Genomic DNA, 15,622 nt, shown 5'->3' on the forward strand with positions numbered 1-15,622 from the left:
TTAAAATGTGTTATAATGAAGTGATTAAAATTAATTATGGTCATTATTAACTTATGATGTATTATTTATATTCAATATCATGTTTTGTAAGTGCGAAAGCGTTACGTTTTTTAAACAGGTCTTGGGCGATGCTACACCAATGAAGAGGCAGCTCGTGCCACGTGCCCAGATGACAAAGCAGTATTTGAACGGAAATTCAAAGAGATAATTTTGTACAGTAAGTATATTTAAATATTCAAGAACTGTCTTGACAAGTCTTACGTAAAATCCACTTTGCCAGTGGAATTCCAAGTTCGCACGAAATATCTTCCTTTTCTTGTAAATGCCGGTATACGAGTATTTGTCAGTATAGTTCAAAAGTATGGTATATCAATGAATAGCGCTTGTACCTAAGGGAACATTATACAGTTTTACTAAGCTATAGTGACGTAATAAAGGAATATTTAAATGCTTCTGTAGTGAAAAATGTGAAGCCATTAGTAAAGTATTAATTGTGGTGGAATTTTGAGACAAGAAGTACGGGGTTATGATGAATGACAAACAACAGAAATGAGAAGTTTTCTAGAAGTCCATATCTACAAGAAGTACAGGGTTATGATGAATAACAAACAACAGAAATGAGAAGTTCTCTAGAAGTCCATTTCTACAAGAAGTACGGGGTTATGATGAATGACAAACAAGAGAAATGAGAAGTTCTCTAGAAGTCCATTTCTACAAGAAGTACGGGGTTATGATGAATGACAAACAAGAGAAATGAGAAGTTATCTAGATGTCCATTTCTACAAGAAGTACGGGGTTATGATGAATGACAAACAACAGAAATGAGAAGTTCTCTAGAAGTCCATATCTACAAGAAGTACGGGGTTATGATGAATGACAAACAACAGAAATGAGAAGTTATTTAGATGTCCATTTCTACAAGAAGTACGGGGTTATGATGAATGACAAACAACAGAAATGAGAAGTTTTCTAGAAGTCCATTTCTACAAGAAGTACGGGGTTATGATGAATGACAAACAACAGAAATGAGAAGTTCTCTAGAAGTCCATATCTACAAGAAGTACGGGGTTATGATGAATGACAAACAACAGAAATGAGAAGTTTTCTAGATGCCCATTTCTACAAGAAGTACGGGGTTATGATGAATGACAAACAACAGAAATGAGAAGTTATCTAGATGTCCATTTCTACAAGAAGTACGGGGTTATGATGAATGACAAACAACAGAAATGAGAAGTTCTCTAGAAGTCCATATCTACAAGAAGTACGGGGTTATGATGAATGACAAACAACAGAAATGAGAAGTTATTTAGATGTCCATTTCTACAAGAAGTACGGGGTTATGATGAATGACAAACAACAGAAATGAGAAGTTTTCTAGAAGTCCATTTCTACAAGAAGTACGGGGTTATGATGAATGACAAACAACAGAAATGAGAAGTTATTTAGATGTCCATTTCTACAAGAAGTACGGGGTTATGATGAATGACAAACAACAGAAATGAGAAGTTTTCTAGAAGTCCATTTCTACAAGAAGTACGGGGTTATGATGAATGACAAACAACAGAAATGAGAAGTTCTCTAGAAGTCCATTTCTACAAGAAGTACGGGGTTATGATGAATGACAAACAACAGAAATGAGAAGTTTTCTAGAAGTCCATTTCTACAAGAAGTACGGGGTTATAATAAATAACAAGCAACACAAACCTCTAAAAGTCGATTTTTACGAGAAACACGGACTGCTAATAACAAACAGATTCTGAGGGCTGTTTTTCATCATTCTTTCCATATAATACAGAATGCAAAGTTAAACCCAAGTCTGCATTACAGAAACTGGAATATAACACAACAGATTTGTCCTGACTACCAAAGATGTGTTTGCATTGTTGCTGAATCGGTCCACCATTACAAATTGTGATTGTTTCCAGCATCGTTATCAATGTATACGTGATATCATTCATAATGTAAAAGTTAAACTCTCATGTGATGCGTATAGTAAACAAGAAAATGCAAACTCAAAATAAAATGTAAACCTAACATTCAGAGTTTGCATTGATTGTAACTTAACATTGTTTAAAATGTCATGTTAGTGTTTATGTATAAACTGCGTCAGTTAGTGTTTTTTTTTATTTCAACATATTCTGTTTAAAGACGTAGTTCAGATATTTCATTGTTGTGATGAACAATAACTTGCGAATGGGGGGGACGTGACGTTATCACCTCGTATTGGCTTTTCACACCTCTAAGGGTGTAAATTAACATTGTAAATATACGCAAGAAATACACAGAAGGAGTATGAAGTTTCACCTTTATTACTGTATATTCTGTATTAGTACTTTACACATTTAGAGGCACAAAATTCATATTTCTTTCTTTCTCTTTTTTTTTTGGGGGATTAACAAAAGTGTGGACACACACAAAATAAAGAACATTCAGTTGATAGAACACTTATTATCCAGTTACACTTGTAGTAATTTCTTTATTTCTTTCTTATAGCAATTTCAATGAAATGTTCCCCATTTCTCGGGATGCTAATTACGCTTGGCCCACGTAACGACAGATAAAAGTGACGTATTAATATGCACACTCGTATTACACCTTTTCAGTGATTGTAGAATCCAGTAAGAATTTTACTTGTACTCTGTGAATCTCTCTCTTATACATGTCTTACATTTACAAACTTCGCATTTCACGCATCTCTTAAGATAAAATACTTTTCACCTGGTTAACTGTCTACCACCCCTATGAAACGTCGAGCTGAATGAACCAATTGAAGAACTTCCCACAGTGTTTGGATTGCGATAAAGGTCTCCTATCTTGTTGCTTATTTATGACTCAGCGTCACCATTAGGCACGTGCTTAGCTTATTTGTTTTCTCATGTGCACGTGGTCTTTGTTCGCAACCAAAAAGTAACGCACAGTGTAAAATTCTTCATGAAAAAACTAATACTTTTATCGTGTTGTTAATCAAAAAACGTGCAAAAAGTGGGAGAGAGAAAATTTTATTAAATATTTGTATGAATAGTTAGATTTTTATAATTAAAAACGCGCAATAACGCTAACATGCACATAATTAGCTGGTTTGATACCTATTAAGGTAGTAATTTTGTTTCTTAGTTTGAAACTTTCGCACAGATTCCCCCCACCATTGAGTTGATAGGCTAAAGAGAATATAATGAACACCGCCTTCTGCTTTCCCTTGAGCTAGTCTTGTCAGGTCGAATTGCGGAATTTCGTCATGTTTCTAATAACACACAAACGACCTCAAAGCCCGAAGTGAGTTTTTATGGCATCGAGTCGTGACCCATGAATCCTCGGAATCACAATCACTGTATACTGATCACGCCTAACACAAGTGTAATAATAATACAGAATTTAATCCTTCACTGTTAGGTTAATATTAAATAAGACATTAGTGACATGTTTTATATTTCGTTTTTGTCTTAAACTAATCGAACTTTTAAGAATAGTTCAAAGTTAGATGCAATTTTCCGATAAGCTCTTCAGACAGTGTAATTCTACAATGATGTCGGAGAAAATTATGAAAATATTTAAGATGTAAATAAGGAAAAAAATTAGAATTTTGACAAAAGTCGTCCCAATTTTCGAGGATAGAGTGAGGATTGATACAGATATATAATTATAGCAACTGTTTCCTTATTAACTCTGAAAATATTCTGAAAACTTGTCCCAGGTATAAGTTTTACGTTCTTCAATACATTGCCCATAATTTGTTAAATATAACATATTTCAGTAAATTACCTGAATAAGTACATCCAAGCTTATCAAAAATGGAAAGTTTTGAAAGGAATGATCAGTCCTGCTGGTAATAAAAGAAATAAAGTAATTCATCTTACACTGGAAAACAAGGGTTCATCTCATGCTTGATTCAGTTGCATAATAAGCTGTGTGCTCTAAAACCAACGTAGGGATCGAACTGAGCCACTGGGTTACGATGCAAACTTGTCCGGGGAAAATAAATGTTCGTGGAGATAATTACACGAGACCCGAAATTATAAGAAATATACGTAATATTGTTTTCGGTGCATCTCAGTGTTAAGTTTCCTATAAACTAAGTTTATACTTTTTTTATGCTGTTATTGCAAAGATGCATACAAAATTTCTGTGGTCTCAAAGGTGTTACGGGTGGTTGTTACGGGATTATAAGTGGTACAACTTATGGACCAATTTACAATATTATTTAGACTCAATCGATTAAACAAGAATAGCGTTTGCGTTTGATTGAAATTTTCAAGGGTACTTTGGTTTGTGTAATATTGTGTTTGGAAACGTTCCATCAAAAGTAAAATATAAATCCCCTTAATCTCTAATATAAAATGATGGTAAGCTGGAGCGTTATTGTTACTGTTCAAAGAGAGGGCGTTTGACGTCAGAAATATTTCATTGCTCCGTATGATTAGTATAAAAATATCCTACGCGTACGACGGCCTTTTTAAATGACTTGCTGCATCAGAACGTGAGTTTCTTTTTCTTGGTATCTCCAGTTGCGTGCTGAAGGTACTTCCATCAGGTGAAGATGTCGCTCTATTCTGTAAGGCTCTCAGCAATTTTCACAAATTTTATCCTGAATTCCTCCAGGGCGTATGCTAATTTAAGACATCGTGAGTAAACCAAAGCAAGAGAACAAAGCGTCAGACGTTACTGACGTGTAAATAAAAATAGAAAGTGGGAGTCACAAAATATTTTATGTCGCGTATTTGTTTGTAGAATGAAGAACATCCTTCCGAAAAGAAAGTCCACACTTATGGCTGCCACTTCATCATTGTGTCATTATTCTAAGAGTAATTATCACCAAAAATAACAGAACTACGTGGGTTATGTGGATCACTGACAATTTAATAGTCTTTTCTTTATGTGTAATAAATGGAATGAACTTTATTATCTATTTATTTTTATATATTTTTTAAAAATCATTTTTGTTTCACATGTTAATATTGAGCATATTGTCACTTTCAATGAACAAAAACAGTCTTGTTTCTTGAAGTGAATGTATAATGTGTCAGATTTTGGTTCATTTTGGTTTGAATTTCGCGCAAAGCTGTTTGTTTGTTTTGAATTAAGCACAAAGCTACACAAGGGCTATCTGTGCTCTGCCCACCACGGGTATCGAAACCCGGTTTTTAGTGTGTATGTCCGCAGACATACCACTGTGTCACTGGGGGGCTCGCGCAAAGCTACATGAGGGCTATCTGCGCTAACCATCCCTAATTTAGCAGTGTAAGACTAGAGGGAAAGCGGCTAGTCATCACCACCCACCGCCAACTCTTGGGCTACTCTTTTACCAACGATGACTGGGATTGACCGAACATTATAACGTCCCCACGGCTGAATGGGCGAGCATGTTTGATCTAACGAGGATTCGAACCCACGATCCTTGAATTACGAGCCGAATGCCTTAACCACCTGGCCATGCCGGGCCTACACCCTTGTGCAAATTTATTGAAACAAGACGAAAATTTACGATTTTTTCAATTTTTTGCGTTTTATTCCTGAGAACCCAAAAATTAATACATGATATGACCGCCTTTATTTTTCAGAAGATCATTAATCCGCTTTGGCATCGAGTCCACGAGTTCACTGCAATCTTTACTAATTTTTGGATCGCGGTACCACACCTCAATTATGGCCTCAATTGGCTTATCTTTTGTTGGACAGTCTTTTCTCCGAAGTCTTTCTTTACAAATCGCCCAAAGATTTTCTATACGATTTAAGTCCGGAGAATTTCCAGGCCAGTCCAGCACCTTTATTCGCGTTGTTGTTATAAAATTCTTCACAAGTTTCGATGTGTGGCACGGAACCAGATGTTGCTGAAAAATGCCAGATCCATCTGGAAATCTTTTTTTCAATTCTAGAATGACTCTTCTCTGCAAAACTTCGATGTACTGTGGCCCTCACATCATACCTTCTACGATATGTAAGCCTCCGATGCCATAGTAACTGAAAAAGCCCCAAACATCTTCTTCAAGGGATGTTTTACGAACTGATTGATGTGAGATTCTCGAAGTTTCTCACCTGGAGATCTGCGAACATGCCGACTTATTTGACCCTATACGTTGAAATGAGTCTCGTCATTGAATAACACCTTCCTCCTTTGTTCTTGCGTCCAGTTCTCGTATTTAAGACTCCATTGATACATTTTTTTTTCATTGAGTTGGTAAGAAGTTATTTTTGACTGGTCTCCTTGCCCTTTGACCGACATCAAGAAGTTTACGACGAACTGTTGAAGAGCTGACTTTTATTCCTTTGACCTCCAAATCTCTTTTTATGGCGTCACTTCTTTTCCGTGGATCTTTCACACTCTCTCTAACCACGTACGCGTCGTCTCTTGGCGTTGTTTTCCTTTTTCGGCCACATCTTCCTTTACGTTTCCGACTGATAGATCGGTACTCATCTTGGCCTTGATCACACGGCTGACGGTCGATTAGCTAACATCAACAATGTGCAGTATCACAATCTTTCTACGCTTTCTAGGAATCATGTCCTTTGTGTATGACGGCTGAAAGACGACTGATTAGCAGTAAAACAAATAGTTTCATTTTTGAGAAAAGTCTAACGCAATTTCGAATGACGTAATATTTCTCAAAATTTCCTCATATAACCCAAAATTAGATCGACCGTACTGCTAAACACAGCTAATGACGCCATCTGTGTGACAAAATGACTATTAAAGGAAATCAGCGGGTCCAGCGAGCCTACACCGGCCGCCATGCTGAAAATATTGTAAAATGACCATTTGTTTCAATTAATTTGCACAAGGGTGTATATATAAGATAATATTTTCTGATGTTTTTGCACATCATTTCTTGTTGTAATGATTAATTTATCCACCCATTCCATATATACGGAAATAGTGTACGAAATTATTTTTACTTTTATTCTATAGCTAATGTCCTTCAGTAGCAAAGAGTTATGTCCGCAGACTTAAAACACTAGAAACCGGGTTTCGATACCCCTGGTGTCTAGACCACAGATAGCTCATTGTGTAGCTTTGTGCTTAATTTCGTACAAACAAACAAACAAAGAAACCAAATCTATAGCGGATGCTCTGCCATCTATTATTCGCTGTTTATTTTGTATATGATTTGTCGGTTTTAATAATTAGAATAAATGCCAGTCTGTGGTGTAGCGGTTAGGTTGAAAGGAAGCTGTGAACCACAAGGTGAAAAATTTTGAAGTTCTTTTCTCGTACATACGAGATAATAATTATGCCCTAAGAGTACGTAAATCATGACGTAATTATTCATATTCTTCATACTATTTTAATCAGCCGTTTGTTAGTAATGACTGGCCTGGCATGGCCAAGCGCGTAAGGCGTGCGACTCCTAATCCGCGGGTTTCGCGCCCGCGTCGCGCTAAACATGCTCGCCCTCCCAGCCGTGGGGGCGTAAAATGTTTCGATCAATCCCACTATTCGTTGGTAAAAGAGTAGCCCAAGAGTTGGCGGTGGGTGGTGATGACTAGCTGCCTTCCCTCTAGTCTTACAGTGCTAAATTAGGGACGGCTAGCACAGATAGCCCTCGAGTAGCTTTGTGCGAAATTCCAAAACAAAACAAATTAGTAATGAAAGAACATTGATTACTAATAATGTAACTTAAATTGGCTATATGAAATTACAAAAATGACAGTTAAATTAGAGAGATTAGCGTTTTTGTACTTCCACTACAGAACACTCTGAGAAAATAAAAGTTGTATTATTGGAAACACTTATCACACATGCGATTGGTAGGTAACACAGACTGTCTAGTGATGACGCCAAAATATGAAACATAATTGTTTTATTATCTCCTAAGTACGAGATGACACTTTTGATATGTTTTTTCTCCTTGCGGTTCTGCACTTCCTTAAGATTGAGGGGCTTATAACATTAAAAATCCGGTTTCGCCACCCTCGGCTGGCAGAGCATAGATAGCCTATTGTGTAGCTTTGTACTTAACAACAAAAGAAACAAACATTGCCGAATAAAATATGTCAATTTATAAAATATAGGTATGTTAAAATTATTTTCGATTTGTCCTTTGCTGTGCATACTTATTTGTATTATTTTATCAGGAAATACTAACGAAAATATTGAACGTATTTAATATTCTGCTTTATAAGGCGGACAGACTGTGAATCCAAGAGTCCACGGTTCTTAACCCCTGTCACAATGCGCTGTAAGAGTTACAATAAAATTTATTAGAGTTTAGAGCAGCCAAACAATAGCCGATAGGTGCTGTTAATTATTTGTCTTCCATACCTATCAGTTCAAAATTAAACAGTTAATATAGATAGCCATCTATAGTATATCTTTGCATAAATACCATAAATAGACAAACAATCAAACCTTTTTTTACAAAAAACAAATCGCATGCTTAGTTGTGATAGTCTAGTGAAAAAATCAAATTGTTAATAAACCAAACTCATTGTTATTTATTACACTATTTTATACACTTGTTTACATCTTAAAACAATGTTTTTTTATACTTTTAGAAAAACAAGATCCCGATATGATATCGACTATAGACAACATTTTCTGCCCTATCAATGGAAGATATCGTTTCACTTACACGGCTAACAACAACGAATTCCAGTGTAAGCAATCTTTTTCGGAACTTAGCAACTGTCCCCGTGGTAACAGTTTAGACGTTCGTTTTCGACAGTGCAACTTTCCAGACCTTGGTGAGTATAAAACAACAGAACACATTTAGCTCTATTAACCCATTAAATAAATGTTTTAACTTTGTAAGTGTCATGAAGTTGCTGTTTACAAATGGTAAGAATTCTAAGTATGTATTTTCTCGACTAGGACGGTTTTTCGTTAATACCATTGGTTGATATTCAAGTCTTGATTTGTTGAAAGCCTATATTTACAGCTGTTTATCTCGAACACAGAGGTTATTCTAGGTTTGTTGAAGACTCATGTCCACAGCTGTTTAGTTCAATACCAGAGGTCGATATCCTAGCCTTGGTCTGTTGAAGGCTTATATCAACAACTCTTTAGTTCAACGCCCGAGGTTGATATCCCAATCATGATTTGTTGAAAGCTGTTTAGTTCAATAATCTGTTCAGCTCATTTGCCAAATTGGGCTAATTTACCTGACAGAAGTATTTTAATATAGTTTATACCAACTTGTGTTAGATTGCTTAATACGGGAACCTATAATGTGTCTGAAAAAATTTAAGTAAAGATGTGGGCCTGATATTTTGTGGTATAATGTGTTTGTAAATCTTAACAACTTAGACCATGGTAAATGTCACAGTTGCTCGTACACGTTAAGCAAAAAAAAAAATCAGTCGTTGTTATGGTTAACATCTTTTACGATCATCTATATTTTTAAGTTATTGATTAATTTTTATCACTAAATGCTAATTAGTAATTGGTTTATATTTTGCATTTCGGTTGCTACACTGCTGCCATTCGCAGGGAGGCCTGTTTGTGGTGGTAGAGTGAAAGATTCGATACTGGCTTTTCTTGTTGGAAAGTTTAGTATGCTGTTCTCTCGATTTGGGGGCACATGCTTTATGAAATGAATGAAAATGAGTATCTAGTATCAAAAAAAGTATTTTTAAATAATAGATCGGACTTACATAATCGTATATATTATTAACTATGCCAACGATTGAAATTCGATCACCTCAACATTACAGTAAGCACTTTTGGTAGCTTTTGTTGTGACTTACAATTTGTGCTTTCATGCAATTTCCAAATTTTAATTGCTATAACTAATATAAGGAAAAACATTAACAGTTCTTATAAACGCTTCTAACTTTAAATTATACTGGGTTTTTCAGTATAAAGTATGATTTGTATTATCCCCACAAAAACTTTCACTCTAGCATCAGTAAGTATAAATTAATAATAAGAGCCACCCTGTAAGTTATACAACAACTATGAATTTAAATTGATAAGCGCCATCCTGTGGCTTATCTGTAACTAATACATATATACAAGCGACTAGAAAGTTTCTGTAAATTGTTATTCCGATTGTTGTATTCAGTAGTATTTGAACTAAGACATTCGTCATGGCTAAATTTTTAACTTAATTTATTTTTGTTTTCTTTCGTAAATATGATGTTTTAATTAGCATTTTCTTTTCTTCGTTTCAGATGTACAATTTTTGTGTTTAGGAGACTGGGATGGACCAAATGAGGATCGTTATATTGCTCTGATGGACCTTCGAGCACAGCCGGAGGCTAGACCAAAATATCGTTGTGGGGTAAAACATACCTTGGAGACGTTCTATCAGCTTTGGAATGTTAACTCTATTTTTGGCGCAATTTTCAAAAGTTTTCTTAGTTGATTCTTGTATGCACGAAACATTCATGCAATGTGTAAAACGTTATTAACAGGGCATGCCTGCAGAAACATAAAAAAAACGAGAGCTACTTTTAGGTACAGTAGAAGATTGACAGAAACATTCACTATCTGTATAAAAAAACACAAAAAACGTTTTGTTTTTTTTCACGTAAGTAATGAGCTGATGAAACTGTAGCGAAATATTAATAAGAAATTCATCGATTCAAACAGTGAGGATAGAATATACAACACTATGTGTCGTTTTAAACATTTTCCCATTCTAAATAAAACTATTACTTTATGTCGTCATTAAATGTTTTAATAAAAATAATTGGTCCAAATATGAACTAGGGTATCTTGTGTTACATGGCCGATAAAATTTGTTATTGAGATTGGCCCAAACTCCAATTAAGGTGTCTTGCTTTGTAGTTGCCTATTATTTGTTATGTTAAAATGTTACACAAGCAACATAATAAGTGAATCTATCTTTTCTATTCCGAGTTGAACTAACTATATAAAATACTATCTTGCTAATTGTGACTCCGATCTAAGAAAGTATTTTATTTATGTAAAGTATAATGTTAGCTTCTAAGAGTTAATACTCTTACTTATTTTCATAAACATACCTGTACTGATTTTAATCTCTGAAACATGCTGGTGAGTTTGAAAATACAAAGCTAGTAAAGCTGTTACTTTCATACATGGGCGAGTTTACAACTATATATTGTCTGGGTTTTTAGTGTAAAAATATTTGTTGACAAATACACACTCCCCATATTTATCCTACTCTCTGTACTGGAACTCTTAGTTTCCCACGGCTTTTCCCAGCAATTAAGTAATTAACATCCATATTGAATAAAGACAATGACTTGTTAACATTCAAATTATGAGTCGCAGACATATAAATTACTATAAAATAGACGAACGTGTAATTCAGTATACAAAACTAACCATCTAGGAAAGAAGACAGTAATTATTTCATACTTTAGCTGTCCTTCCGGTTATATGTTACTAAACAGTACCCTCATCAGCACATGATGGATGACCTTTGACGGTCTAATATATATGGGCTAAACAACAGTAGCGTTAGGTTACTGAATGGCTCATATGGCATGAAAAAACAACAACTATTAATGCAGAGAGAGTATTATTTTTTATTACTATTGGCATGAAAATAAAAAGATAAGATTTCCTGCCGCTAACTATCATACGCTTTTTCATCAACAATTTGATCAAACTCGTAACATCTTGTGTCATATTAATGGATTTTGGAAGGAACGTTGCTGAGTGTAAACTTAATTATCTTTCAACTACCAGAGTGTTTTCAACGTTTTTTATTCACAGTTATACAGTCAAGATTCCAAGACAGGCCAAATTTTTGTATCCCTGTCGGCAGATTCAGCTTGTATTACACAGCTAAATAGTTCAGCAGAAGGATACGAGTCTCTCACTCTCTCCCCCGGTAAGCTCAATGTTCGAAAAATCATTCACAATTTCGAAGAAAACTTTTTGTCAGTTCCAAAAATTCTTGAGAAATAAAACTTAATAATTATCACGTTTAGCAATGAATTTACCTAAAGTTTAAAGACACTATTGCAGTTATTTTACTTACACTTATTGATAATTTGGAAGATTAAATCAAGTGTATTTTTTATAACAAATGTAAAAAGTTATAACTTGTTGGATCATTATTTTTCTTTCAAATACTAAAGTTTTGGTTAATCATTTATCTTTTTGTTTACATATCTATTTTGTATGCCCATATTTGAAATATCATAAGGTTTATTAAAGTAATACCCGTTTGTACTTTTCTGTTATTTGGCAACATGTAACCGATCGCATGAAAACTTTAAGACATTTCAATTAAAAAAGATAAAAGCTTTAGTATACAGAAACTACATATCTTAGAAACCTTTAAGTTTTCGTAAGGTTGTACTTCAGAACATGTTAAATCTGGTTGAGGTTGTGCGTTACTTTCATGTGGCAGAATTTGGTCAAAAATATTATCTACTGTTTCATAAGATAGTTGTTTTCGACATCACTCGTGTATATGGGACTAGTTAATGGCTACCACATGAAGCAGATATGCCTCTAGATACTTGAAGTCCAATTTTACAATTGCTCAGTTAAATAATGTAAGTGTAAGAACTGTCTAACATTTTTTATCAGATTTGATTTTATCTTAGAAGGGTCAAGACTGCATTAGACTTTGTCTTTGTTTACTATATCTTCCTTTACTTTCAAATTCAATTCAATTCAATTTTTAAAGGAAAAATTAATTTTAATATATTTTTACATTAATTTTAGATTATCATTCCTTTTGACCTTGGTCAGTTCGTTTTGCCCTCAATCGAACAACGCAAATTTCAAATATTGCTTTCACCCTTTATAATTGCAGACAAAGTGATCGTTTTTGTTTTTCTACACAGTGAGTCTTGCAATGTATTTAACCTGTAACAAATCACTACATCTATCCTTCCTAATACAAGATTCGCAAGGCTTTCATTGTTTCAGAGATCAGGTAATAATAATGTACTTGGTTCATCCTGAATCTTGAACTGGCACATACAGTAAAGAGGGAATGTTCTAGACTTTCTGACTTACAACGTTTTCCACTAAAAGCGATTGTTCAACTGTTTTGTCTTATTTGCTTTTTTGATACTTCATTTTTACAGTCATGAACAGTCGAGAACTGCATACAATTGCATACTTTATCTGAATCATCTTAACCTAACAACTTATGTCACGTCATTTGCAGTTCGTGAACAGAACTTGCCAGCAATTGTTGAACAAGCAAAGTGTAAATTTCCTGAATGGAGCCAGGAAAAATGGGAACATCTTGACGTGAAGGATAAAACATTTGTCTTCAGAGATGGAGTTAATTTTCGTACGATCACCACAAGTTGCGTTCAAACAATAAATAACACGTCTTACGACCGGTTCCTTGTATACACAGTCACACAGTGGTAAGTTACTATAGCATTATTGTCTGTGCCTATAAAATACTTATTAGATGAGAAATTCATTATTGAATCTAGTGTTCTTAAAAATATGTGTCTATACTTAGTTGGTCAGTGAGCTTTATCATTCTCTGCTCTTTGTTAAACATTTTAGTGCTCTATGTTTTATTAGTGGAGAATCTTCCTACAATTGTGTCTGGCTGCAGAAGCGTAGCCAAAACATCTTAGAAATGCAATATGGAACTTCATCTAGTGACCGTGCTTTAGATGATCTCTGTAAAGAGCAACAATTTCAGAAGAAACAATGGACCACCCGAGGAAGTAAGGATTTTTGTTTCTTAACACTTTATGAGAGGAAGAATGAATTGAGCTATGAAAACTTAAGTGTACCTTTCACTGTTAATTCTTTTTTCCTAAAACAAAATATTACATCATCTTTGATGTTTACTTTTGTTGAATTTTGCATAAAGTTACTCGAGGGCTATAAGCACTCGTTGTCTCTAATTTAGAAGGGATATACTAGTAGGAAGAGAGCTAGTCAACACCACCAACCACCAACTCTCGGGCTACTCTTTAGCAAATAAAAGTGAGTTCGACTGTCACAATACAAGGGCTCCACTGCTGAAAGGGTGGGTGAGCATGCTTGGTGAAGAGATTCAAACCTACGACCGGCAGAATGCGCTTCGAGTGCCCAAGCCATTAGGTCATGCCAAGCCCCGAATTTCAAAGTAATAGACAAGATTTGTTGTTTGATGAATTTTGCGCAAAGCAACTCGGATGATATGCACATTAGTCGACCATAATTTTCTAGTGAAAGACTAGAGGGAAAGAAAGGCAGTCAACACTACCCCCATCCCTATCTATTAGGTTACTCTTTACGAACAAAAAACTGGATTTACCGTCATATTATATATAACGATTTCACGGCTTAGGCATCGAGTATAGTTGGCGAAGGGGGTTCAATCCTACGAATCGCAAATTGCGAGTCGAGCCCCAAATCAGCAAGTCATGCCAGACCCTATATTGTTGACTCTGAAGTATAACTTTCTGAATTGTCTTATTACTGCTGTATTTTGTTTTGATCATTGTTTTAAAACAGAGTTCAAGTGAGGCAAAGAAAATATTTTTACTTTCGAAGCTACACATGCATTTTCTTACAATATTTTAAAATCGAAAACAGACGAAGAAAATCTAGAATTTTTGTTTTACTTTACCAACATATATATATATATATATATAAACATAATATATATATATTATGCAGTGGTTGGCTGCATAAGTGTCCATATTTTTTTTTCCGTGGAAGTAGGGGGGGGGCAAAGTATAAATCAACATAATGCATATATATATATATATACTGAAAGAATAAAGAAAGAAATATGGTTTTTTTCATTTTCCCGGGTGCTCCTTGCCTCTTTTGCGGACGCCATTTGTAGGCAAATCACAGATATCCTATTGTGTAGCACGCTGCTCAACAGTCAACTAACAAAAGATGCCGTTGTATAACATATCATGGTCCACACGAGGGAACATAAAGAAACGAAAACGTTCACTAAGTGCTTGCATATGACATACACCATTATTATGAGCTTTAATAACGTTTTGTTATTCAGGTATTAACCATATATATCTGTCTCCGCCAGAGATTGACGTGAAGGAAGTAACGTCTTGTCCAATCACCGGTGACTATACAGGTGTGGTTCCTGGCACCACAGGATTGTGTGCTAAGGTTGCCTCTGACTGTAATAATCCAGATATCATGTTCTACACCGTTAGCAGCTGCACAAACAGATCTCACATTTATGAAGGTAATAACTTCAATAACGATCAGTATGTGTTGATAAACGAATGAAGAGACAGTTTATCTTTGGTTTCACAAACGTTGTAACAATTTTATTAATAACCAATACGTATAATGATAAACAGTGACATGGCCACGTTTTTCACTTAGAGGGGGGTCGAATAAATAAAAACTGAAATTGATCTAAATTTTTAAGAAAGTGGTCATTAAGTCAAATCAAATGTAATAATGTTTATAAAAAAATAATTGTTTTATTAAATGATACATAACGAGTTTATTATAAACATAAAAGTTGAAAAATAATACGTGAGCAATATGACTAGATTTTCAGGAGGCTGGACTTCTCTTGACTACTCCTTTGATGATAAACAAACGGAAGATTCAACATTCGCGTTCTTTAAAAAAGGCCATACTTTAATGTTAAGGTTAAAAGGCCATACTTGAATGTTACTCAGTTTCACTTCATGGAAACGCTAAACTTTCTCTGTCATTCTACAGCAGTTTTAATAACATCTAAAACTTAGTGGTTATCTATGAGTTTTAACCCTGACAGGGTAACTGGGT

The 15,622-nt window shown here is 34.8% G+C and overlaps 1 protein-coding gene across 8 annotated transcripts in view; it reads left to right on the forward strand.

The window, feature by feature from the left end:
- The window catches only part of LOC143240770 (uncharacterized), an 85,402-nt gene that overhangs the window by 51,429 nt on the left and 18,351 nt on the right, over positions 1–15,622 (forward strand). For 6 of the 8 annotated variants that reach the window (XM_076483782.1, XM_076483793.1, XM_076483778.1 and 3 more), the window contains 7 exons: positions 119–217; positions 8,491–8,679; positions 10,108–10,217; positions 11,642–11,759; positions 13,056–13,263; positions 13,430–13,578; positions 14,901–15,065. In XM_076483782.1, coding sequence (XP_076339897.1) covers positions 119–217; positions 8,491–8,679; positions 10,108–10,217; positions 11,642–11,759; positions 13,056–13,263; positions 13,430–13,578; positions 14,901–15,065 — 1,038 coding nt within the window. The remainder of the gene's footprint in view (positions 1–118; positions 218–8,490; positions 8,680–10,107; positions 10,218–11,641; positions 11,760–13,055; positions 13,264–13,429; positions 13,579–14,900; positions 15,066–15,622) is intronic. The other 2 variants (XM_076483801.1, XM_076483836.1) reach the window with 1 other exon arrangement.

The sequence above is a fragment of the Tachypleus tridentatus genome, chromosome 2 (assembly GCF_004210375.1).
Source record: "Tachypleus tridentatus isolate NWPU-2018 chromosome 2, ASM421037v1, whole genome shotgun sequence".
NCBI classification, from domain to species: Eukaryota; Metazoa; Arthropoda; class Merostomata; order Xiphosura; family Limulidae; genus Tachypleus; species Tachypleus tridentatus.